At 37.6% G+C, this 24,779-nt stretch overlaps 1 protein-coding gene across 1 annotated transcript in view; it reads left to right on the forward strand.

Annotated features, from left to right (window-relative positions):
- Positions 1–594: 594 nt before the first annotated feature.
- LOC140813581 (uncharacterized) overlaps positions 595–24,779 on the forward strand; it is a 72,766-nt gene continuing 48,581 nt past the window's right edge. The window contains 21 exon segments of the mRNA XM_073172151.1: positions 595–823; positions 1,437–1,530; positions 2,463–2,551; positions 2,626–3,185; positions 3,304–3,514; positions 3,601–3,912; positions 4,151–4,304; positions 4,410–4,547; positions 4,657–4,738; positions 11,215–11,498; positions 11,585–11,698; positions 11,811–12,037; positions 18,326–18,574; positions 18,657–18,812; positions 19,292–19,429; positions 19,550–19,792; positions 21,400–21,527; positions 22,027–22,150; positions 23,753–23,914; positions 23,998–24,145; positions 24,323–24,423. Coding sequence (XP_073028252.1) covers positions 671–823; positions 1,437–1,530; positions 2,463–2,551; positions 2,626–3,185; positions 3,304–3,514; positions 3,601–3,912; positions 4,151–4,304; positions 4,410–4,547; positions 4,657–4,738; positions 11,215–11,498; positions 11,585–11,698; positions 11,811–12,037; positions 18,326–18,574; positions 18,657–18,812; positions 19,292–19,429; positions 19,550–19,792; positions 21,400–21,527; positions 22,027–22,150; positions 23,753–23,914; positions 23,998–24,145; positions 24,323–24,423 — 3,867 coding nt within the window. The 5' untranslated portion in view covers positions 595–670.

Genomic DNA, 24,779 nt, shown 5'->3' on the forward strand with positions numbered 1-24,779 from the left:
GTGATCCCTGCCGGTCCAATATTGTAGTTAATTTGATCAAACAATTTATGTTATGAGTAACTTGCATTGAACTGAACTCTACGTAATATGATTTACAATTACGATTACTATGACGAGCATGAAAATATGATTTTTTGAAAATGTTTACGTAAGAAAGTCGCGTTATACATATTTATGCTTATATTATTCTATCTACGAACTATGTTAAAATTGCATGAATTTTATTACGTATTACTTGCTATTCACGGTTTGGTGACTAGTATGCTAAAATTTTAAATCATGATGGATGTTTTTAAATTTGGATTTTTATGGTTCTGAACTTTATTTTAGTATGAACGGTGACCATTATTTTTTTATGAGTTATATTTTTATACTAAATTATATAATAAAAAAATTTCAAAATTTTCGTAAATCTTAAAATAGTACTATTTTAAGACTCGATTTATCACACATCGAGCATAAATATCAATCGCTGAAATTTTCGTAAAATATTAAAATAGTACTATTTTAAGACTCGATTTATCACCCATCGAGCATAAATATCGATCGCACGAGATATATAATAATAATATAATTTTGCGCGACCAACTAAAAAGGCTAAACCGCGCTTTCCCTCGAAGGGTTTAAGCCTCCACACTCGATTTTGGGTTTTGTCTGTTATCTGGAAGCCATGGAGCCTCTCCTCACTTCACTTCGGAGCAGTTTCCGCCGTGTTCCTACGGCAGCGATTCCTCCGATGCTGGATTGTATCCTGGCTTCAGCAGCCGATTCACCATCTTCAATCTTCTCTAGCCTCGTCGATGAATTTCCCCAGCTCATCCAGGTACAGCTCTTGTTACTTTCATCTACTCAGTAAATTGTATTAATTTCTTGCTTCTTTCCCCTAAATCCTTTCTTGTGCTTTCATTAAATTGTCAGCAATTTCAATGGAAGTGGAAGTTAGGAGAGGAATCATTATGTGGACCGAGGAATTAAGTGGTTTTATGCATTTTGAGGAACTGTCACATATGGTTTTTGAAAAAAATTAAAGATATATACTTTTTCTTGAAGGATGGAGAGCATGCTTTCTCTGATAATTAGTAATGGAAATCAGAAACGACTGAAGCTTGTAAGGAGAAAGTGGAAGGAGATCATAAAAAACAATTTCACTGAATAATGCCGATATTTATAATTTTTTTCTAAAATTTATTCTACCCTTAGGCATTCTTTCCGGTGCTGTTCATTGCGCAAAAGACAAACTGCCAGTGATCAGTGGAGACGGCATACTCTGAGTTATAAATGCAATTGACTAGCCTGTTATGTCCTGAATGAAGTGCTGAACTGCGTTGAATAAAGTTTTCTTTGGTGTGAACCAACTAGATTGACCTCCTTGCTAAATTTTTGGAACGATAACTTACTTCACCATTTTACATATACACTGATGTTTTGTCATGTAGGGAATTGCTATAAAAAGTGAGATGATTGACATCGAATGGCGTAATTTTGTTGGATCCTATGTGGCTGCCTTATGTCACCTTCTAAAGACGTTAGGTGGGTTTTTCTGTTACATGCAAAATTGATCACATCTTCTACACGAGTCACTACTGTTACTCATTTGTCGCATTTCCTTTTATAGTGCGTCCTAAATTAATTTTGAATGTTGGAAAGAACTTCTACTTAACTTGAAGTTACTCGTAATCCAAACTATCCACCATAGAATGATAGAATGTATTCTAGTATAAGCTCCTATATCCAGCAAGGAAATGTGCAAGCAAATGGGATGGATGAACTTGTAAAGTTGACCTCCAAATTATGTCAACCCGATTTGCACAGCCTTCACATTAATCGCTGAAGTATGGTGTTGCTACCAAAAAAATTAGTCTTTCTGTTGAATGCATTTACCTTTTTATTGCCATTTTCTAACTCTTCCGCTGTTGTCACTGTCCATAATGATGCATAAGTCCAAATTTTTCTGAACTATAAGTTTATGATTCTTCCTCGTATTATCGTGTATTCTAGATTCGGACTTCATAAATCAATGTATGTTACTTTGCATTTACAATTTTAAACATTTTTTTTTTGATAGGAAACTAAACTTTATTGATAAAATAATAATTTTACAATAGTAGCGGATGAGTAATCCGCAACATGAGTGCTATTACAATCGAGAAAAGACTACCACATTTTGTTCATGCCCATACAATCGAAAAAACTTTTAGGCATAAAACATTACTTCAGGTAGTTTGTGAGTTGGGGATAGATGATTTAAGCTGAATGCTTTTGGTTACGATTATTACAAAATATGCTTCATTTAAGAGATCTCACATTAGTATGATGTCATCTTATATTACTTTAAGTCCACAATTTTATCATGAGAATGTCGGTTGGCTTTCACTTAAATGTTTTTAAACTTGTAGGAAGATACTTCATTCTCTTATTTTACATTCAAATTCCTCACAGAACAATTTCTGATACTTCTGCAGATGCCGATCATATGCAAATGTTTATTTGGAAAATCTTGATTCCTTTGTTAGAGATAGTACATGCAGATGACGTTGAGATATTTAACGAGGTAAAGCATTTTGCTTCCTTGATGTTGTCATGTTTTGATTATCTTTTTCATCCTTAAAACATTATTTTGGGTAGGTTGCAAGTTTGTTTCTTGATCTTGTAACCGAAACAAACAGTTGGGAGGTTCTTGAAGCAACAATGGTGCTGCCCCTGTTAAGATCTATCAGCCTGTCTATGGGAATGTTTGAAAGTGAACAACTTGGAATTCATAAATGGAGTATAGATTCAAATTTTAAGGTTTCCTGTGATGAGGAATCTAGCCGGACCTGTTTTGAAGATTTTAATGACAGATTGACCGAGAAGGATAGTCACAATGTTTTTGAGATATCTCGGTCATATGATATTCCACTATCTATATCTTACAATATATTAAACTTAACATTGGATGCTTCTCTTTCAAACAAACACGAGAGAGGAGTTTTATTCAGCTCAACTCTAGCAAATGGGTCTAGGGCGAAACTTTTTGCTGGAAATATGCTTTGGGATCTTTCTAATTTGGCTGTACACATGCTTTCTCAAAGTGTCGAGCATCGAAGCTCTGCAGTCAGGTTTCTACTTCCACTTTTATTTAAAGCATTGGCATGCGAGCGTATTTTTGAAGTCTCAGTTTGCGGGAAGAATCATGTTTTAACCAGGTATATTCCACATGTTATATTTGCAAAACATAAAATAGGAGCTTCATATATTATATTGTATGTGCTTTTTTGTAGAGCTCAGCTTTTCGATTTTAGACAAGTTTTATTGTCATTACAGGAAAAATTTTGTAATGAAACTCTGGAAGTGTTGCAAGTTATTGTTTTCTTCGGGTTCTTTGGAGAGAAGAGATGCATATGATATACTTTCTTTGTGTTTATCCTTTTCGCGGCCAAATGATGACCATCAAGATGCAAATGTGGGTGCAGAAGAGGCGATATTTGATTTAAGAGCTGACAAGGCATTCTGGGATGAAATAAAGAGAGGCTTGGTAAGCGTGCCCCTTTCTCACTTTAAATCTTACTCTTACTATATATTCTTCTGTGTTAACCCTGTATATCTACTTTAATTCTTAAGCTTGACAAGGATGGCTTCGTGAGGAAGCAGTCACTGCAAATATTGAAAAGGACGTTAAACTTGAGCAAGAAAATGGAATTATCCACTGGCATTCCAATTAAACTATCGAATGAGAAAAATTTGAATTCCCACTTCATTAGCAAAAGAGGGCGGTGGGCTGACAATGAAGCCAAGTCATTGGGTGTTGGGAGGGTATGCCATGATAATAACTCCAATTTAACCGGTTGGAAAAGGTGGGAGGCATTTGTATTTCTGTACGAAATGCTTGAAGAGTATGGTACCCATTTGGTTGAAGCAGCATGGAATCACCAGGTATGCTCGCATTATTATATTTACGGCAATTTTAAGCTTGCATTCCTAAACTGCCGGATATGGAATCATAATTGTACTTCTTTTGGAACTCTTATGAAATGTCTACCTTGGGTTTGAGTAAGAAATTACTCAGCTGATGGCAATTTTCCTCAAGACATTCTTTGCCTCATGATGTTCACTTTCTTGAAGCAGGAAGATCAAACTTCTCTTGTATTACTACTTATTTTCGTTCTTGCAGATTATACTGTGGCTCCGGTCTTTGTTCTCGGATGATGATTCGACAAACTCTGAAAATGGAAAGCTTTATTGCAACCAGATGGCATCTACAGAGCAAACTTTTCAATGGCTAGCTATTTTATGGGAGCGTGGCTTTTGCCATGATAACCCTCAAGGTAGAGATCCTTTGTCATAATTTTACTTGTGAATTTCATTTGTATGTGGGCGGTGCATTGCCTATTGTTCTTGTTGAAAAGCTAATCCTTAATTGTCTACTTCAGTGAGATGCCTTATCATGGAGTCATTTTTGGACATTGACTGGAAAAACTGCGGGTCTTCCGTGAAATTGGTGCCCATGAACTTTATACTTGGTCCACTTATACAGGCATTAAATGATCCTGTGCAGCACAAAAATTTTGGTATGTTCGTTTCAGCATCTGCTTACTCATTTGATTCACCAATCGTTTTTTTTTTGTTTTCTATGAATGGTGATACGCAGTCTATATGCCTAATGTTTTTCTTAAACAGGTTCAAAAGAAGTCTACTCCTCTCGGGCAATTAAAGCCACAGCTAGATTTCTATTTGAATATGCCAGCGTCTTGGACGAGAGGTTTGGTGTAACTACATGATAGTTCTTTGTTTCTTCAGCATAAGTCATGATTATCACTTCTTGACTTTTAACATTGTGTATGTGTTGATATTGTCCAGCTGAGATATACTTTTAGAAAAATAGAATCTTTAGGTGACAATATGCGAATCAATACGTAGCAATGCAGATATAATTGTTCCGATGGAGGACCTTTTGCTAATTAAAGGAATCTATGGATCATTGTGTCCTTCTGTGGGATAATATCATTTATCAAACTGTTCACTCTTGGAACTAAAAGAGGAATATTTATTCTTGTTGCCGTGTGATGTTGAGTCCTTATTTCTTCTTAGAGACACTCTTATTTTTCTTTTTTCGAGTTGAATTTTTTATTTTACTACGAGATTGAAAATTTTTCCTTACTAAAAAATGCACAAGAATTACTACAGAGGAGCAAAGAAGTACATCATACAAAAAGAAGTTTATTTTTATTTGAAAAAAAACAGAAAATAGCCAAGAAAATTATGGGGATCATGACAGATGTTGCAGGATGGTCAAATGCGACGAGAATGTTTTTTTTAATGATTGAATTTTAAATTGCTCATATTCTGGATTGCTCATCCACTGTAATTGTAACAATCTTTATTAATAAAATAAAAATAGTTTCTGATAAAAAAAAATTTTAAATTCTTGAAGATTAAATAGTGTTCTGGTCTTCTGGAAATATCGTGGGAGGAGGGACGACAAAAAGAAGAGAGCTAGTTCGAACGGTCATACGTAAAGAAAATCCCGACTTAGTGGTGCTTTTGGAAACAAAGAAGGAACAGGTTGACAAGCGGTTTGTGACTAGTATGTGGAAGTCTAGATTTGTGGATGGGGTCTGTCTACCTTCGGATGGGCGATCGAGGGGTATACTAGTGATGTGGGATTCGTGAGTGGTGGTGGTCAGTACTAATTTGATAGGGGAGTTCTCGGTGTTAATTGAAACTAGATTGAATGACAACATCAAGTGGTGGTTTTCAGCGATTTATGGACCGGTCAAGCCTAGAGAGAGGGAGAGATTCTGGGATGAATTAGCAGGATTGAGCTCTATTTGTGGGGAAAAATGGTGTTTGGGAGGTGATTTTATTGTGGTCAGGACGTCAGGTATACGGAACACTACGAGTATGTTATATTTTGACAGTTTGATAGGAGAATTGGGAGTTCATGACCCTCCTCTTTTGAATGCAAAGTACACGTGGTCAAATTTCAGGGCGATTCTGATTTGTTGCCGATTAGACAAATATCTCATCTCTAATGGATGGAGGGATATTTCCCCTCATTTCAGTAAAACGGTGTTACCCAGGATAACTTCGGATCATTGCCCGGTGATGTTTGATACCACTAAGTCGAAATGGGGACCTTCGAAAACATTTGGTTGTCAGATCATAACTTTAAAGAATTGGTCCAGACATGGTGGAATGATGGGGTGACTCAAGGTTGGGAAGGGTATAAATTTATGAAAAGATTAAAAAAACTGAAAGTCCATATTTCAAGTTAGAATAGAGAGGTTTTCGGAGATATGTGTGTCAGATATGCGGAGTTGACTTACAAGATAAACCACTTGGATGAGTTAGAAGCTGAGGGAGGCTGGTCTGAAAATTTACATTCCGAAAGAAGGGCCGCAAGATTTGAGTTGGAAAATTTGGCGTTCAAAAGATTTCAATTGGAGAGTCAGAAAGCGAAAGTGATGGTTGAGGAAAATAGATCAAAATTCAAAATTCTTCCACTCCTTGTTGAATAACAGAAGGAGCAGATCGATTACAGATAAAGTGGAGTTGGAGGATGGGTCATTGGTTACGGAAGAGGGACAGATTGAAGAAAACATTGTCAAATACTTTACGAAACTGTATAGAAAATCAGAGGGGGATGGGGGAGTATTTGATGTGTTGGAAAATGGTGCCCTTTGGATACGATTGAAGCGGAGGAGCTGGAGATTCCTTTTTCGGAGGATGAGGTAAAAAAGGCAGTGTTTGAGAGTGATGGATCCAAAGCTCTAGGGCCGGACGGGTTCACATTGGCCTTTTTCCATAAGAATTGGGATACAGTTAAGGGGGATTTAATGAAGTTCTTAGCTGAATTTTTTGAAGGAGAAGTTATAAACGGCATTACAAATGAGACTTATATTTGCCTCATTCCTATGAAACAAGACGCGATTAAGGTCAATGATTTTAGGCCAATAAGCTTGACAACGAGCTTGTATAAGATATTAGCCAAAGTGTTGACTAACAGAATGAAGAAAGTTTTGAGCGGTACAATCGCCGAGAACCAGAGTGCTTGTATCAGAGGAAGACAAGTTCTGGACTGTTGCCTTGTTGCCAATGAAGTTGTTGAGGAATACCGTAAGAAGAAAAAGAAGGGTTGGGTGCTTAAGGTTGATTTGGAAAAAAAGTGTATTATAACGTGGACTGGAGATTTCTTGACTTTGTGTTATAAAAGAAAGGGTTTGGAGATAGATGGAGAATGTGGATAAGGGGTGTGTGTCTAATGTTTCATTCTCAATTTTTATCAACGGAAAGCCGAGGGGAAAATTTAAAGAGGAGAGAAGAATTCGACAAGGGGATCCTTTATCCCCCTTTCTTTTTAATCTAGTCGTTGATGCTTTGGGTAGGTTGGTCGACAAGGCAAAGGATTTGAACAAAGTAAGAGGATTAGTGGTGGGAAGGGGAAACTTAGAAATTTGCATATCCAATTTACGGATGATACGTTGTTTTTGGTACAAACAAAAAGGCATGTGATGGCACTATTGGAAATAATCAAATTATTCGGGCTTAAATCAGGTTTGAAGATTAATTTTGAAAAAAGTGTTGTGTTGGGGATTAATTTCGAGGATGAGGTAGTGGTTGGTTTGGCACAAGCAATTAGGTGCAAAAAAGATGATATGCCAATTAAGTATCTCGGGGTACCGTTGGGAGGTAAGCCTACGAATTCCGAGTTTTGGGAACCTGTCCTATCCAAATGACAAAAAACCTTTCAAGTTGGAAGAAGGCGTTCTTATCAAGAGGGGGCGACTGACTTTGATAAAATCGGTGTTAATCGCAATGCCTTCTTACTACATGTCTTTGTTTAGAGTGCCAAGTCAAGTGGCCAAAAAGATGGAAAAATTGATGTAGGATTTCTTATGGGATGGAGCGGACGGGGACAAACATTGTCATGTTGTTGGATGGGAGCAGGTTTGTAAACCCAAGGACAGGGGAGGGCTGGGATTAGGGAATATTTGTTTGAGAAACAAAGCATTACCAGGGAAATGGTGGTAGAGAGGTACAAGATAAAGGGAGATGTAGAAAAATGTTGTAAAAAACATCTATGATCTTAAAGATAATGGGTGGGACTTGGGATTGGCCAGGAATGCGACGTTCAGAAGTCCATGGAAATGCATTTCTCGTGCTTACTCGGCATTTCATCTTTTGAGTGGGACGGTTTTGAGAGAGAGAAATTTCATTCGGTTTTGGGTGGATGTTTGGGCGGGGGAGGGGCTCCTTCGTTCAAAGAATGCTTTCGTTCTTTGTTTAGGATTTGTTCCGAGATTAATAAACCTATTCGTAGCTTTTAGAGGTTGTCAATGTAGGAGTCGGTCAAACTTATCGATGGGACGTGCGTTTTAGAAGATATCTTAATGATATCGAGCTGGGGGAGTTTCCTACTCTAGTGGGAGTCTTAGATATAGTCAGGTTAGAGTTGGGTTCAGGGGATTTCAGGGTTTGGTTGGGGGATTCTACGGGTTTGTTCTCGGTCCGATCTTTCTATGATTCTTTATTTCTCTTTAATAATTTCACAGTTTTCGAAAGCGTTGTCTTGGGATTAAATGTTTTGGAAGAGGAAGTTGAGGCTATGGCACGAGTAATTGGGTGCAAAGAGAGAATTGGCCGATCAAGTACCTTGGGGCACCTTTGGGAGGTGACCCTAAGTCTGCTGAATTTTGGGAGCCCGTATTATCAAAAATGTCAAAGAAACTTGCAAGTCGGAAGAAGTCTTTTCTCTCAAGAAGTGGTCGTCTCACTTTGATTAAGGTTGTCTTAGGGGCGATGCCGACTTACTATATGTCTCTCTTCAGAGTGCCAATTGGGGTGGCGAAAAAAATGTAACAATTGATGAGGGATTTCTTATGGGACGGAGCGGATGGGGAGCACATTGCCATGTAGTTGGGTGGAAGCAAGTTTGTAAGCCAAAGGACAGGGGAGGACTGGGGCTGGGGAATATTTGCTTGACGAACAGGGCACTTCTTGGAAAGTGGTGGTGGAGATGCTCGGTGGAAAAAGATTCTTTGTGGAAAAGAGTTATCAAGAGTATTTATGGTTTACAGGATAACGGTTGGGATGTGAGGTTGGCGAGGAACTCGATCTTTAAAAGCCCCTGGAAGTTTATTTCTCGATCGTACTCGACTTTTCATCTATTGATTAGGGCGGTTTTAAAAGGGGTGAACTTGATTCGATTTTGGGAAGATATCTGGGGGGGCGGTGTTTTGTCGTTCAAAGATTGTTTTCCATCTCTGTTTCGAATCTCCACATCCATTGATAAACCTATCACCAGTTTTTTTAGAGGTAACTGATATCAGGAGAGCCTTAAATGAGGTAGAATTAGGAGAATTCAGTGAACTTTTGGGGATTTTAGACACGGTTAGGTTGGTGAGGGGTACGACTAATTTTAGAGTGTGGTGGGGGGATACATCGGGGTTTTTTTTCTGTTCGGTCTTTCTACGCTTCTTTTTTCCCGGTTACAGCTTTCCCTTCATTTCCTTACCACGACAATATCTGGAAAATACCGATCCCGTACAAGGTTCAAGTCTTCTCGTGGATAGTGGCATTGTGGAAACTCCCAACTAGCGACTTGTTGCAGAAAAGGTGGCCCAACTGCGCATTAAGCCTGCAATGGTGTAATCTATGCCGGAAACATGAAGAGAACCAAGACCATCTTTTGTTGCACTGTTCTTTTTCACGTGCAATTTGGACAAGAGTTCTGCAAGAGCTTCGTTTCGATTGGACCTTTCCAAGAAAAACTCGGGATTTATTTATCATGGAGACGACTCGGGCAGATGGAAGAAGGAACAACAGATTCTGGTTCTTGACGGTGCACGGCATCTTTTGGTCTCTGTGGTTAGAAATGAACAGTAGATTGTTTGGGAATTCGGCAGAGTCTTTGGACGAAGTATGGGCAAAGATCAAATTCAAGGTCGCAACGTGGATAACGTTGTTACCGGAGTTTAAACATTTACTTATTGCGGATGTGATCGGGGATTGGAAGTTTGTATGTTGTTGATTTAAGATTTCTGATTTTATTCTTTACTATCTGTAATCCAGTTCTTAGGATTACTATCCGTTGTAAATTTGTAATCCAACTTCTTATTTTAATGGAAAATAGTTTCGTATAAAAAAAAAAAATTTCCCAGTTTTCTCATGTTAAGATCATATATGAAAAGTACCTATCCCGCAAAAGGTTCAAATTTTCTCGTGGATTGTGGCTTTAGGGAAACTCCCTACCTCAGACTCGGTGCAAAGAAGATGGTCAACCTGTGCTTTAAGTCCGCAATGGTGCACGTTATGTCAAAACAACGAGGAGAATCAGGATAATTTACTGGTACATTGTTCTTTTTCAAGAGGAATATGGACAAAGGTGATGCTAGAGCTGAGATTTTATTGGATCTTTCCGAGAAGGGCAGGAGACGTGTTCATTATTGAGCCCGGAATTCCAGCAGGGACAAGAGTAAAGAGATTCTGGTATCTGATCGTTCATTTCACTTTTTGGACAAGCTGGCTCGAGAGAAATAACAGAATATTCAGCGGCTCGTCGGCCTCCGTCGATGAAGTATGGGAGGGATTGGAAGTTTGTATTGTCTTGACGATATTGTATTAGTTTCTTTGAATTCGCGGATTGCTCATCCGCTTTTTATGTAACACGATCATTATTATTATATATATAAAAGTATTGTTTCCTATCAAAAAAAAAAAAAAATAGTGTACTGGAAATACATAGGATCTTATGGAATTATTAAATTTAAGGGTAGTTTGTCGACTATGAAATGAAAATGGAGTGCACCTAATAATTTGTGGAGTCCAAATAACTATCTCCTTGTCTGTTGTTGGTTGAGGGAGAAATAATAATTGTCTCTACCCTTAAATACCTCCCTGTATTAACAATCATGGCGTGGTTTGCAAAGAGGGAAACAAGAAACAAAATAATTATATTGAATGACTTCTCTATAGGCTACTGCAATATAACCTGCTTTTTTTGGTAATTATTCTTCTATGTGACTCATTTGTTTGTGGGATTTCAACTATTGGCTTGTAACCAAAAGCATAATAATAAATACAATGTTCCTCTTGGTTATATTTTGGTTATCTTCTCTCTAGGCTGTTCTAATCCTTTGGCGTTAAATTGTTTGGTCCCTGTAATTCTCATTGCGTTATATGCACTATAAACTTAAAACTCAAGAAGTGTGATATAAATAATATCATGTAATACAGGCAGCATATTTCATTCTTAGTCCACCTGGCATCTGCTCCAAAGTTACACTCTTTTGGGCGAGCTGGCTTGATGTGCCTTGCAGAGTGCATTGCTTCAGCTTCCAGTGGAATTATGTGCCAAAATAATCATGAATTTGAACGATCTAATTATGCCAACTCAGACGAGGTCCTGGCTGAATCCGCACCAAATTTTTATCAAAATGATAGAGCTGACTTATTGGATGTTTTGCGCTTTATTCTTGAGTGTAGTAAACAACATTTTAATCCTAATTACCGTAGTAAAGGTCTCTATTTACTAATTAAAATTTTCCCAAGTAAAAAATTATGAATATTGAAAAGCTTACTATTCTGATCCTGTTATGGCTTATAGTTTGTGAAAGGATTCTGGCTTCTGCGTCTTCAGCGGTGACTGCAGTCGATGTTCCTCTTGAGATTCTTTTACGCTTCATTGCAAGTCTGCCTCGCGAATATACTGATGTTGGTGGTATGGTTTAAATGGTGGTTGTGAATTTTTCCTGTATTTACTCTCGTTGAACAGTAATAGTTATTTGTGTTGGTAGATCTTATGTATCTTTTGCTCTTATTTTCTATTTCAGGTTACTTGAGATATGATGTTAAAAAATGGCTTCGTGGTGCTAATTTGCCTCTCATGACGGCTATTAATGGATTTCCCCCAGACTTTATAAGTTATAAGCACCCTTTAGATTCTCTTGTTACATATGACGATGAAGAATTAAAATCTTGGGAGTTTCAAGCAAAACGTTGGGCTCGAGTTCTCTTTCTTGTTGTGGTGGAAGATCAACACTTGGACCCAATTCTCAAGGTTTGATGTATAAAACAGTAATAACTATGATAAGTCTTCTTTTGTCCTACAATGCACTGTTCTATCATCTATGTGTTTTGTGAGTTGGATCTTATTTTCCTGGAAAGACAGGCAAGAATGAAAAAATTTATGTTCAATCGGTCAATCCACATAATGCATATGCCAAATTATTAAAATTTGTATTTTAAGGCATTCTATGAAATTTTATTATGTTTATGATGTTATATTTTTCGAAAAATCTGATGTTTTCATGGGGAGAAGTTGCCACATTTGGACGTTTTTGGTTCATGATGGGGAGAACTGTCCATGCTGGTCGGTACTTATAAGTGCAGCTGTGTTTAAGTTTGAATATTTTCTTACGGTGTTTGTGAAGGTGGAGTCGTGCGCTACGTGTCTGTTGGGTTCAGGCAGTGTGCATGGACAGGGGGCTGGTCGAGATTGAGGAGGCGGTGTCACAGGACATCGAGGTGGCTTGTGGCTCATGACCAGGATTGGCAGTGCGAGGGAGAGCGCAGGTGCTGCGCACCCTTCAAGCTGCCATGGCTCAGTCGTAGCCTGAGCTATCCACCTCTGATCCGGGAATTTGTTCATTGCCCCAGCATGTCGAAATTTTTATTTTGATGAAAATGTTGAGGGATGAAACTGGAAAGAATTTAAATTTTTTTTACTTGTTAGGCTACAAGTGGCTTAAGCTTAAAAACTAAAACAAGAGAGATGGCGAAAAGAATTTTTGGGAAGGAATCATGGTGTTGTGCTTGAGTTTTTGAAATTAAAAAGAAGAGAATATAGGGAAACTTTTCGTAGCAAAGTTCTTGGTTGTGAAGAAGAGTAATATTAGATATTTGTGTTTTCCTGGCAGCATGTGTGCGCGAGTTATTTATGAACTTTTTTAAAGATTTTTAATGATTTGTGGCAAAGTTGCAACTGATATTACTGGATTTGAATGCCGGCCTTCGGGTCGAGGTGCCTTGCCAACTTGACTGTTTACGAGTTTTTGATATCGGCCTTCTGGTCAGGGTGCTTTTACCGACTTGACTGATTACAGGCTACGGATGTCAACCTTCGGGTCCCGGTGCCCTGCCAAACCTGAATCCTTGTGTGCTTGATCAAGCAACTATGACCGATGACTGGAGCAAATTTCTGAGCCACTCTTCATAAAATATTTTCAGGATTTTTAATTTAGGATTTTAGGAATAATTGAGGAGAAAGTTGACTATTTATGTGATGGTGTCTTTCTTTCGAAAATGTGTAGAGTTTTTCTTGAAAAAATTAAGGTGACAGATATATATTTTATATGCTAAAGAGGAAAATGTCTAATGCATGTCGTGTTTTATTATGTATGTTGTTGATATTTGGAAGGATGAGTTATGTTGATAAAAAGGAAAAAATGCCCTAGAGAGAGAAGTTTTTAAAAAATGCTCTCTCCTCTTTTCCGCTCCCGCGCTTCTTTCCCGTTTCCTTCTCTGCTTCTCTGTTGCTGGCGTCGCTGCCCTCTACAGTCACCGGCGCCGGTCTTCATCGTCGGCGGCGAAATCTGGTTACCTTTCTCTTAATATCTGGAAAATACGGATCCCGTTCAAGGTCCAAGTCTTCTCGTGGATAGTAGCGTTGGGAAAACTACCAACTAGCGACATTTTGCAGAAAAGGTGGCCAAATTGCGCTTTAAGACCACAATGGTGTAATCTATGCCGGAGTAATGAAGAAAACCAAGACCATATTCTGTTGCGCTGTTCTTTTTCACGTGCAATTTGGACAAGAGTTCTGCAAGAGCTTCGTTTCGATTGGACATTTCCAAGAAAGGCTCGGGACTTATTTATCATGCAGACGGATCTGGCAGACGGCAGAAGGAATAACAAATTCTGGGTCTTGACGGTGCACTGCATCTTTTGGTCTCTGTGGTTGGAGAGAAACGGTAGATTGTTTGAGGATTCGGCAGAGTCTCTTGACGTAGTATGGGCAAAGATCAGATTCAGGGTCGCGACGTGGACAACAATGTTACCGGAGTTTAAGCATTTACTTATTGCGGATGTGATTAGGGATTGGAGTTATGTTTGTTGTTGATTTAAGATCTCTCTTTTTAATTCCTTACTTGTACTCTAGTTCTTAGGATTACTATCCTTTGTAATCCACCATATTATTCTAAAGGAAAGTAGTTTCGTATCAAAAAAAATGTTGATAATCCGAAATTTTGTTAGTATAGGACTTGTCTTTTTAGATAAGATGTCATCTTATTCTTTGTATTTTAAACATTGGTTAGATTAGACTAAATTAGATTACGTTAGAGTGTTATACTTTCATTTATATTTTGTATTTAAGGTAGGGCATTTACCGACGAAAGAATACAAAAACAAACTTCTTCTTCTCTTCTGATACTCCAACACAATCTACATGGTATCAGAGCCATGTTTAATCCTTGCCCAGGTTCCACCGTTGTGTTGAACTTCCTATAGTGGGCCACCCGCTCTGCTCATAGTTGGGTCACTTGTAAACTTCAAACTCCAGATCTTCATTCCTGAGCGTGAGGGATTTGTTAATTGTCCCAGATCTGTTGGATAAAATCCTTGGGACTTGCATATATAGACTTGGACAATCCCCTCCTTGAGCTAGCTTTTGTGTATCTTAATATGGTATCAAAAGTCGGACAAGGCCAATGACGAAATACGGAATGACCTCATCCTCCGTTGCTGCATCCTCTCTAGCGATCACGACCCAGGGCTTGGGCCACTAGGCTCTGTACTTCATCACGTGCCATAAGCTTAATGGCCGAAATTTTCTGCCATGATCACAGTCCGTGTTGATATTTATGTGCGGCCGTGGCAAAGAAGGATTTCTCAACGGCTTGGTGTCACAGGCTGATTCAACCGATGCTAAGTACAAGGCGTGGGAGGCTAAGAACAACCTGGTCATGTCGTGGTTAATTAATTCCGTTACACCTGAGATCGGGGAAACATTTTGCTCTATTCCTCGGCCAGTGAAATTTGGCAAGCTGCTCGAGAAATGTATTTGTGTAGAGACAATACAACAGGACTATTTGCAATTGACTCGGCCATTTACGATATGTGACAAAATGATTCTACGGTCACAGATTATTTCACTGCCCTTACCCGCCTTTGGCTTATTTCACTGCCCTTACCCGCCTTTGGCATAAATTCGACTTGTCTGAGGCGCATGATTGGAAGTGCTCGATGGATGAGAAGCTATACAAATCCATTGTGGAAAACAGAAGAGTTTTCAAGTTCTTGATGGGCTTGAATACTAATCTGGATGTGAGGGGTCGAATTCTTATCACCAAATCATTGCCTATCTTGCGCGCCTCATTCTCTGAAGTCCGACAGCTCTGAAGGTTCTGCCCTCACACTCCACCAGCAACTGTCCTCCAATTCCAGTGATGCTTCTACTGCTCAAGGAATCCGCAATGGGCAGTCCTCAAATATCACTAAAGGAAAGATTCCAGACCGTCCTCGGTGCGAGGTTTGCAAGAAACCTACTCATAATATTGAGACTCGCTAGAACATACATGGAAAACCAGCCGATTGGAAGCCCGCACGAGAACGCCAAGCACACGATGCTGCTGTTTCTGACCAGCCTACTTCAGCATCAGTGCACTTAACCAAGGAACAACTTGCTGTCCTTCATCAATTGTTTGGACAGCAATCACTCCATCATCACCTCCTGTCAATGTCACTGACAGTGCTGCCATTCAAGGTGACATCCCCCTTGCATTACCATCACATAATGATCTGTCAACTTATTGGATAATCGATTTGGGTGCGTCTGATCATATGTCTGGCCAGTTGAAAATTTTCACTTCTTAAAACCCATTTCATGTTCCTAAATTAGTAAGGGTCGCATATAGGTCTTGTACCAGGATGGTTAGGGTTCCATATGGTTATCCTCGGATTTATGTTTACACAATGTGTTGTTCATTCCGGCACTTCATTGCAATTTGTTATCAGTCAATGTCTTGAATATGGATTTAAATTGCTCTACAATATTTTCGACTGATTATTGCATTTTCACGACCTAGCATCGGGGATGACGATTGGCAATGCTGATTGTTGTGTGGGCTTGTACCTCTTTAATATGAAGTCCTTCTCAAAGCCTCCACCTTCATTTGACTCCGGTCCTCTTATTTCTATGATCCAAACAATTCTCCTCCAATATCCAAATCTTATGCACTGATCGAGCACATGATTTCTTTAACTCCGTCTTGGAGATACCTAGCCACTTGAGGGAATTGTTCATCAAAGTTCCTGCGCTGACTGACATCCCTCGGCAAAATGAGGTGGTAGAACGTAAAAACCGCCATCTCCTCGAGGTGCCTTGGTCCTTATTGTTTACCCACAATGCCCCCTCATCATTTCTGGGGTGATGCTGTCCTTACAGCCACTTACATCATCAATCAGATATATTCTAGAGTCCTTGAGGTCCAGACCCCTAATCCTCATAGTTCACGCATATTCCCATCTTCTCCACAACATTCCCTTGCGCATCTTTGGCTTCTCGTGCTTCGTTCACATTCATTCCCAACATCGGACATGCTTGATCCACGTTCTCTCAAACGTATCTTTCTAGGGTATTCACCTAATAAGAAAGGATATATGTGCTATTCTCCTTTCCGCTTGGAAATTGTATTCTTCCATGAATGTCACTTTCCGTGAGGCTGAGATTTTCTTTCCACCTTCCTCGGTCAAGCGGGAGAATGTTATGAGTAAGCCTCAGAATATGAAACCTTTCAACATACCTACTGAACTCGAGACACATCCTATACTTGATCCAATGCACACAATCCCACCATGTAACTCGCAACAACATCCTTAACATCATATTCTACCTTTTGATCATGCTTACTCTCGCAGGATGCCACTTCAACTTGGGTGTTATCAGGACAACACCGATGTTCAGCAAATTAAGAAGACTTCCCCAATCCCAGATCCAATGGAAAACATCAAGGTACACCAAGCTCTGACTTATCTAATATCGATGATCTTGATGATAGACCCATTGCATTGAGAAAGAGAATTAGATCATGCACTCAACATCCCATATGTAACTTTGTCTCTCTTGATCTTTTATTTCCTACATATCGAGCCTTTGTTGTGAGTTTGGACCAGGCACAAATCCCATCAAGCATCACCGAAGCTCTCCGACATCAAAACTGGTGAGCTGCTGTCTTTGATGAAATAATGGCCCTTGAAAAGAACTACACTTGGAAGATCACATAACTTTTACCCGAGAAACGAACTGTTGGTTGCAAGTGGATTTTTACAATCAAACATAAGGCTGATGAGAACATTGAAAGATTTAAAGTAAGGCTTGTAGCAAAAGGCTATACTCAGACCTATAAGATAGATTATCAAGAAACCTTCGTGCCTGTAGCAATGCTGAATACGGTCCTTGTACTCCTGTCCATTGCTGTAAATTTAGAATGGCTCCTATATCAGCTTGGTGTCAAAAATGTCTTCTTGAATGGTGATTTGGAAGAAGAAATCTACTGAGTATACCTCGAAGATTCGAGTCCAAAGATATTGCCAACAAAATCCGCAGGTTGAGGATCTCTCTCTATGGTCTGAAGCGATCTCCTTGAGCTTGGTTTCATAGGTTCACTAAAGTCTTGAATGAAACTCCACCGTGATAAAATAATGCTATTGACACTTCTTACAATCCAATGAACCATGACATGACTAAAATGTTGAAGTCGATAAGCTCTTTATCAAAGAAAAGATTGAGAAAAAAGAATTCTATGCTTTACGTATGTTCCTACTTCAACACAAGTTGCAGACATGTTGACAAACGGATTGATAAAGCCGGCATTTGAGAAACTTATGGATAGATTCTGATTATTCAACCTATATAGTTCATGTTGAGCGGCAGTGTAGGCAGATTATATACATGATACTCTAGATGTATTTGATGGCGTTGTTTGTAAATAGAATTGCGTAAATCCCGAAGTTTAATGGATTTATTATTTCCTTTCTTCACTTAATTTCTTCTATATATGATTCTATGGATCTTGTATTGTACAACAATATTTTCACTAACAATTACTTCAGTTTCTTGTTTTTTTACCACCTTAACATTTAAACGATTTCCATCATCAGTTTATTGAGCCTCAAAATCTTGCAGATTAGCTATGGATGTGGTTTTTCCATTTCCTCTGGAATGATAGTTTATTTATTTTATCTCATTTCCGGAATCAATTTTATTGAATCTGAAACTATTGTTGGCTAGCTGTGTATGCCGGTGTTCTTATATGTTCTGGAATTTGTTGCTGTTGTTTTTATGCAGTTTATTCTAGATTATGGTGGTGATATTTTCAAGAATAAGAACCATGTAGAGTGGGTGGAAGTGAAATTTCTCGTCCTTGTTTCAAGCTTGATTGAGGAACTTCAAGTAATTCTGGAGAATTCTGCTCGCATTCAAGTCTCGAATAGAAAGATATGTGATCCTGGCTTTCCTGGGAAGCTGGATGACCCTAACTTTATGAAAGAAATAAATTTTTTTGACAAGTTCATCAGTGTATTGTTGTTGGTTCTGGTATGAATCTTTCCTTGTATTTGGTTCCTTTATCACCTTAAAATAACAATTTTGATATTGACTGTGCCAATTATTTTCACAGGAAGAACTAGTCTCTTTCACCAAATCATCATGTTCCATTTTCTGGTCGCCTGTGGTCACAAAGAACAAGGCTCTTCCAGGCTCTGTCAGAGGGAGGCTGGGGGGCCAAAGTCAACGTCGGTTGTTAAGTTCTTCATGTACTTCTGTTTTGGAAGCTGTGCGTCCATTTAGATTATCTTTGTAACAACCTTTTTCGCTTTTTCTTATTGTTATCATGTTTCTTCGACATCTATGATCATTTTCTATTTATATATTTTAGAGACAAAATCATAACTCTTATATCATCAGCAATGATGATTACAACGATTTATATATATCATTAACAAAATCTTAAATTAGGAAGATTAAACCATAGAGAATATTTACTCTTATGTAAATCCCACACAATCTGGGATATACATTGACCAAATAATTACAATTATACACACAATCCTCTTTGATTGGGGGGAGATTTTCCCACATCTATCGTACTGTTAATAAACTTTCCCCCTCATTTAAATGCTCTGGATGCTTCCATCTTGAGGTCTGCTGCTTGTTGAGCTACTCTTACAACTACACGAGTGCATTCACGCTCTTATTATGCATTTCTCTGAGATTTTCCGGTTTTCATTTTTTTTTTTACTTATGGTTTGACAGATAACATCTGTAAAGTCTCTGGCATCTGTCTTGAGGTTGTGTGCACAGTTCAGAACAAATATTTCACTTGATTCTGCTCATACATTGCTCTGGAGCTTTTGCTGGAAGATTATCACGTCTGCAGCATGTAAATCCGAGGTATGCTAGATTTTTGTTTTTAGTTAGAAGTGATAACCTCTCATGTTAAAATCTCAGTTCGTCTTCAACTTCCTAAAATTGTTGTGCTGTTTGTATTTTTTTGTCACATTTTTAAATCAGGTTGAAGCAGAAATATGCACGGCTGCCTATGAAGCATGTTCCTATGCATTAAAGAATTTAGTGACAATGTTTTCTCCTTTGTCATTGGATCTTATTTTGAGTAATAGTAACTCATCTCCATCAGAAGTAGATGATGAAGCTCTGTTAGATTTATTTATCAGCACTTTTCTCCATAACATCAACAGTGTTATTGACGGGGGAAAATTGGCACGAACACGGCGGGCAATTTTGATTAATTGGAAGGTGATTCTTTTTATCTGTATTTGGTCTATGGCATTTGGTAATACATCTATTAATTGTTGTTTGTGTATGACTCGTAGTCAATGGCAGTGCTATTTTGTGAGGCAACCATACAATAGCTGATTAGTCCTCGACAATCTATATTATGTGCATTTGTTGTTTTTATTCTTGGGGTCTGCTATTTTGAAAATGTTAAATACTTATTAACAGGCTTTCTTGGATTCAAATATTTTTCTTAGGATTTATAAATTGCTCTTTTGCTGCACTGTGAGACTTTAATATCAATACCCTTTAACATAATCCTTTCTTATTCTGTCCTGTAATATCCTTATTGTTAGAAATTTAGAATTAAAATATTGTAATTTATTTTCCTAAATAAGTTAACTAATTAGTTGGGCTAAACGTTATGCCATGCCCACGATTAAGGGATAGCACCTGTAATTAAGGTAAAAAAGTCTGTATATAATTAGAGTTCTTGTAGGTTTGTGACATATATGGTTTACAAGAAAGTAGAAAATTACACTTCCTTTTTCATTGCTCCCTTCTTTGGCCAAAATTTCGTCACTTTTACTTTGTCTTCACTTGTATTAGTGGTTCAATGTATTGTTTGGCTGGGAAATAAGTTTCTTCCCTTGTAATTTTTATCATATAATTTGCTACTGATATCTGCTTAGCCTCCTGTGTGTTTTTCTTTAAAAGTTACCTCTACTCATGCAGTACCCCTTTTACTAGCAACATTTGCACAGACAACGCATGGCATTTGATCCGCATTTATATTACCTTTATTTCTGCCTCTCTCGCATGCTGGCAACATTTGCACAGACAAGGCATGGTATCTGATACGTATTTATTTGAAATGCCGAAATTTTAAGTTCCTAACAAAAACATTTCATGATCAAGATCCTATCTCAAAAGTAACTAACCACGATCAGGCTCCACCACTGTAGAGCAGAATTTTTTGTTCGAGTTTCAAATGTTGTTTTTTGACATATTAGATGTTTTTTAAGAGTTAGTATTTTCTTGTTAGCATTGAAGCGCACATATAAGTTATGTGCAATAAGAAACAGCTCAACTAGATTTTGGGACTTTTCTGGTATTTATATTTATGAATGTGTCAGAAGCCTAGGTTGCATTTGTTGGTGCTTTCGGGATTCTTAAAAGTTTGTAAGTAGGCAAGGGCTGATGCCAAAGTGGAACTTTTATTCCCGGATTGCAATTAAATAGGAAAAAAATACTTTGGTTTGCATTAGTTATGCGGAAGTCATAAAACTTTTCACTATTATAATAAAGTTACTTTTCTATCAAAAAAAAAGTTATGCAGAAGTCATAAATCCATGAAATAGATCAGTGTTTGAACATTTGAGCATGACGTGCTAGGGCAAAAGATATGTTTTTTTTTGCTTATGAATGCCATTAAGGCGTGTGCTTTTCAGCGTCGACATTTCTTCTGGCGTTTCATTTATGTTTGTTATGCTTGTAATTTTTGAATATTATATTTACTATCTCTTTATTTCGCTCTCATGTTTCACCTTCTTCTATAGACCTATTAGTTATTGAGAATCTATGCTATGCTTTTGAGATCTGGGTACTAAGTAATGGTTTGTACACAGTGGAGCTGTCTAGAATCTGTGTTGTCGCTGCCCAAGTTTGCACTTCGTAATGGAGTTTGTATGAGGAGGTGCAAAATTTACTTCTCAGACTCGATGGTCAGACAGATTTTTGATGATCTTGTTGGAAGGTAAGCTATCAAGTTGTTATACATGGTTGTTGATTTTGCTTGTAAAAATAGTCCCTCTGCAGATCAGTTATTTTGCTAACAACTTTTTTTTTAATGAGCAACTTGGACGTGGTTTGCAAATGACAGGCAAGGATATCCAACTTGTTTTTGAATGTTGAGGGGTCCTCCATAAAATTTTTAAAAGGTTTGCGGTAGTAGAAAATTTGGGATAAGAGAGTAACGCCTGATTTCCAAAATTTCTTATTATACTTTAATATGAGTATTTCTTTTGTTCTAATGCAAGGTTCTAGTAAGAATTATGGGTCATAATCATTTTCTTTTATTGGTGCATATTATCCTACTTATTAAAGTTAAGTTTACATCCCATTAGTTGGAATTTGAAAAAAAAAACCATATGTTCTTAAGGCTTTTTTAGGGCAAACAATATTTGTTTATGTGCTAACTGCTACGTGCGTAGAATCTTTGGACCTCTGCTAATTCGTTACAACTGAGTTTGCAGCCTTGAAAATGCTGGAGAATTTTCTGTTTTACCCATGCTGAGATCAGTCAAATTATGCATGGAATTCTTAACTTTGAGAAGAACAAATCCCATGACCACCTCTTGCGACGGCATCACTATCAAGGTCTGCTTTCTTGTTTTATCATTTGTCCTATTAAGGATCTCCTAGAGCAGAAATTGTTCGTCTTCTAGTCAACATGTTCATAAGAAATGCCTTCCCTGATTGAGATGGTTTTCAGTGCATATTTGGTCAAGAGTTGGTTTGAATATAAGCAGCAAGTGGAAGTATATTGCAAGGTTTTAGGTCATTCATATTTATTTATACAATACAGTTTGTATACCGAACATAGAGAATTGAGGGAAAGAATTCTTGGTTTTGATGTTAAAAGGGGTACATTAAGTGCATTTATTCATGATACTTGGCATCACAAGGAAATTAGAAGTTCATGTTAATTTGAAATTAATATGAGGATATTGTTGACCATCTATAATACGGTCAATTCTTTTATTAAAAAAGAACAACTCTATAATCACGCGATGAGAATTCCCATATTCTGTACATAAATGTATTTATAGAAGGTGTAAATTTCATTTTTGTGATTAATATATGCGGGAAAATTTGGTCCCTAAATAAAGAAAACTGTCCATTTATTATAGCTGTAATTAGCTGGGAGAATTTGAGGGATCAATATTCTTATTACTTAGGGTAACACAGTGTCTTTAAGTATATTAGTCATAATTATATATGGCACGAGATGCACTAAGGTGTGGAACCATTGGTGCATGGCGCAAGACGAGGTGTGCTTTATCGAAGTAAAGCGTGCCAAGCATTATTTTTTCAATGTGCATATACAAAATGAATTTAGTATATCGTAAAAAAAAATTAATTCCACAAATTATGAATCAATTATGTGAATCAAAAGTTCATCAATAAATACTTGGCATAATTAAGTGAAAAAACGTCATTCAATTTTCCTCAACTATATTATCACCATTTCTAAAAGTTTCAGATTTGTATCCCTCTATATCTTTATTGGTTTCATCAATATTGATATCTCTATCTTTTCATCGATAAGATGACCCAAAGCAAATTCAGATGAAGAGTGTGTTTTCTTGGTTGTCTTCTATAGTTTCCCTTATTTCTTAAGAACACAAATCTTGAGATTTAAAATAGCATATTTACCAACCCAGAAGCTCGGGAGTCATCATCCAACATAAAATCATTTTCTTTGTTCAATAAGAAACTTGAGGACGAGTTTTCTTCAAGTAGAGAAGATTGATAGTTCGATAAGAACAATGGAACTAGAAACCTAATTACATTATAGATATAAACCTAAATTGCATTAGAATTAGTATGACCTGTTTCCAAATGATAAATCAACCCACCTAAGCGGTAGGATGCTTTACACAGCACCATGGGTAGGGAGGCCCAAATCTTGAGAACTATAAACTAGGATGACAACGGCTTGGGTTTAGCCAAACCTGCCCCGTCTATTTCGATTTTCCCATCACCTAAAACCCAGCCGGTCTAATCCAAGTTAGACCCATGACCTTGAAGCACATAATACCAGTGGTGTCTGCTTGGCTGCTTTATGAAATCAGGATCATATAATCAGAAAATTATCAAGCTTAGAGTTTTTTTCTACCAATTTCAGTTTATATTTTTTCCCTTTACAGTATGGTTATTCTGTTAGGATATTCATTAGCATAAATTTTTTCCTCTTAGATGATGTGGTTTTTGGTTCGTTCGTCATGGATATTGCATGTCAGCTGCAACAAAAGGAGAGTAGCTTCTATTGCTTCCCTGTTATCTTGTGTCCTACATTATTCAGTGTTCGCTGATGAGGGAATGCATGAATTTGACTGTTCCCCTGGGCCATTAAAGTGGGTATGTGGTATCCTTTCTATTCATCTTGTACCTGAATAGCTTCTTGGACATGTTAATGTGAAACAGAGATAAGTTTTCTGCAGTTTGTCGAGAAAATTCTTGAGGAAGGCGCAAAAAGTCCTCGAACTATTCGGCTTGCTGTGTTACAATTAGCTGGGCTTTGGTTGGTATACCCTCATACCTTAAAATACTATATGAAAGAGCTGAAGTTGCTGACATTATATGGTTCTGGTACGCTTCTTGTTCGCTCTGTATTTTGTTAGTGCTCTGACTGCAATATCATTCGTTGCTGCTTAACTGTTTCATTTAGTTTTGTGCTGCATGAGCAACATATTTATAAGATAGCTTGAACTTCCTCCTGTGTCATATGTTTTTTTTCTAACGTCTGTTTGATTTCTTTTATATCAGTGGCTTTTGATGAGGACTTCGAAGCTGAATTGTCCCAAAATTATGATGCAAGAATTGAAGTATCAGTTCTGTCAAGAAGCCTAGACCCTGATTTAACTGAAGTATGTCACAGAATCACACACAATTAAAAACTGAGTGTATTAATGATGGTTTTGTAGCGTTTACCATGTTTTAAGCAGTGAAATACATTGATACCTCTAGCACATCCTTTGCAAGTTTCATCTTGTGGGATTTAGCACATCCTTTGTAAAGTTCCCATCTTGTGGTAGATTTCATTTATTTTTTTGCGATAATCTGTTCTATTTTAATAATTTTCAGTTGACTGATTAACATCTCTCCAATAGAGCAACAGTGATTATTAACTTCATAGCACATGTTTCAAGCTGATCATGAAATAGACGGCAATATGTTTTTCTGTATCCTATGAAATTCTGATTTCTAATTTTTTTTATTGGTT

Source organism: Primulina eburnea, chromosome 15 (assembly GCF_022965805.1).
Source record: "Primulina eburnea isolate SZY01 chromosome 15, ASM2296580v1, whole genome shotgun sequence".
NCBI classification, from domain to species: Eukaryota; Viridiplantae; Streptophyta; class Magnoliopsida; order Lamiales; family Gesneriaceae; genus Primulina; species Primulina eburnea.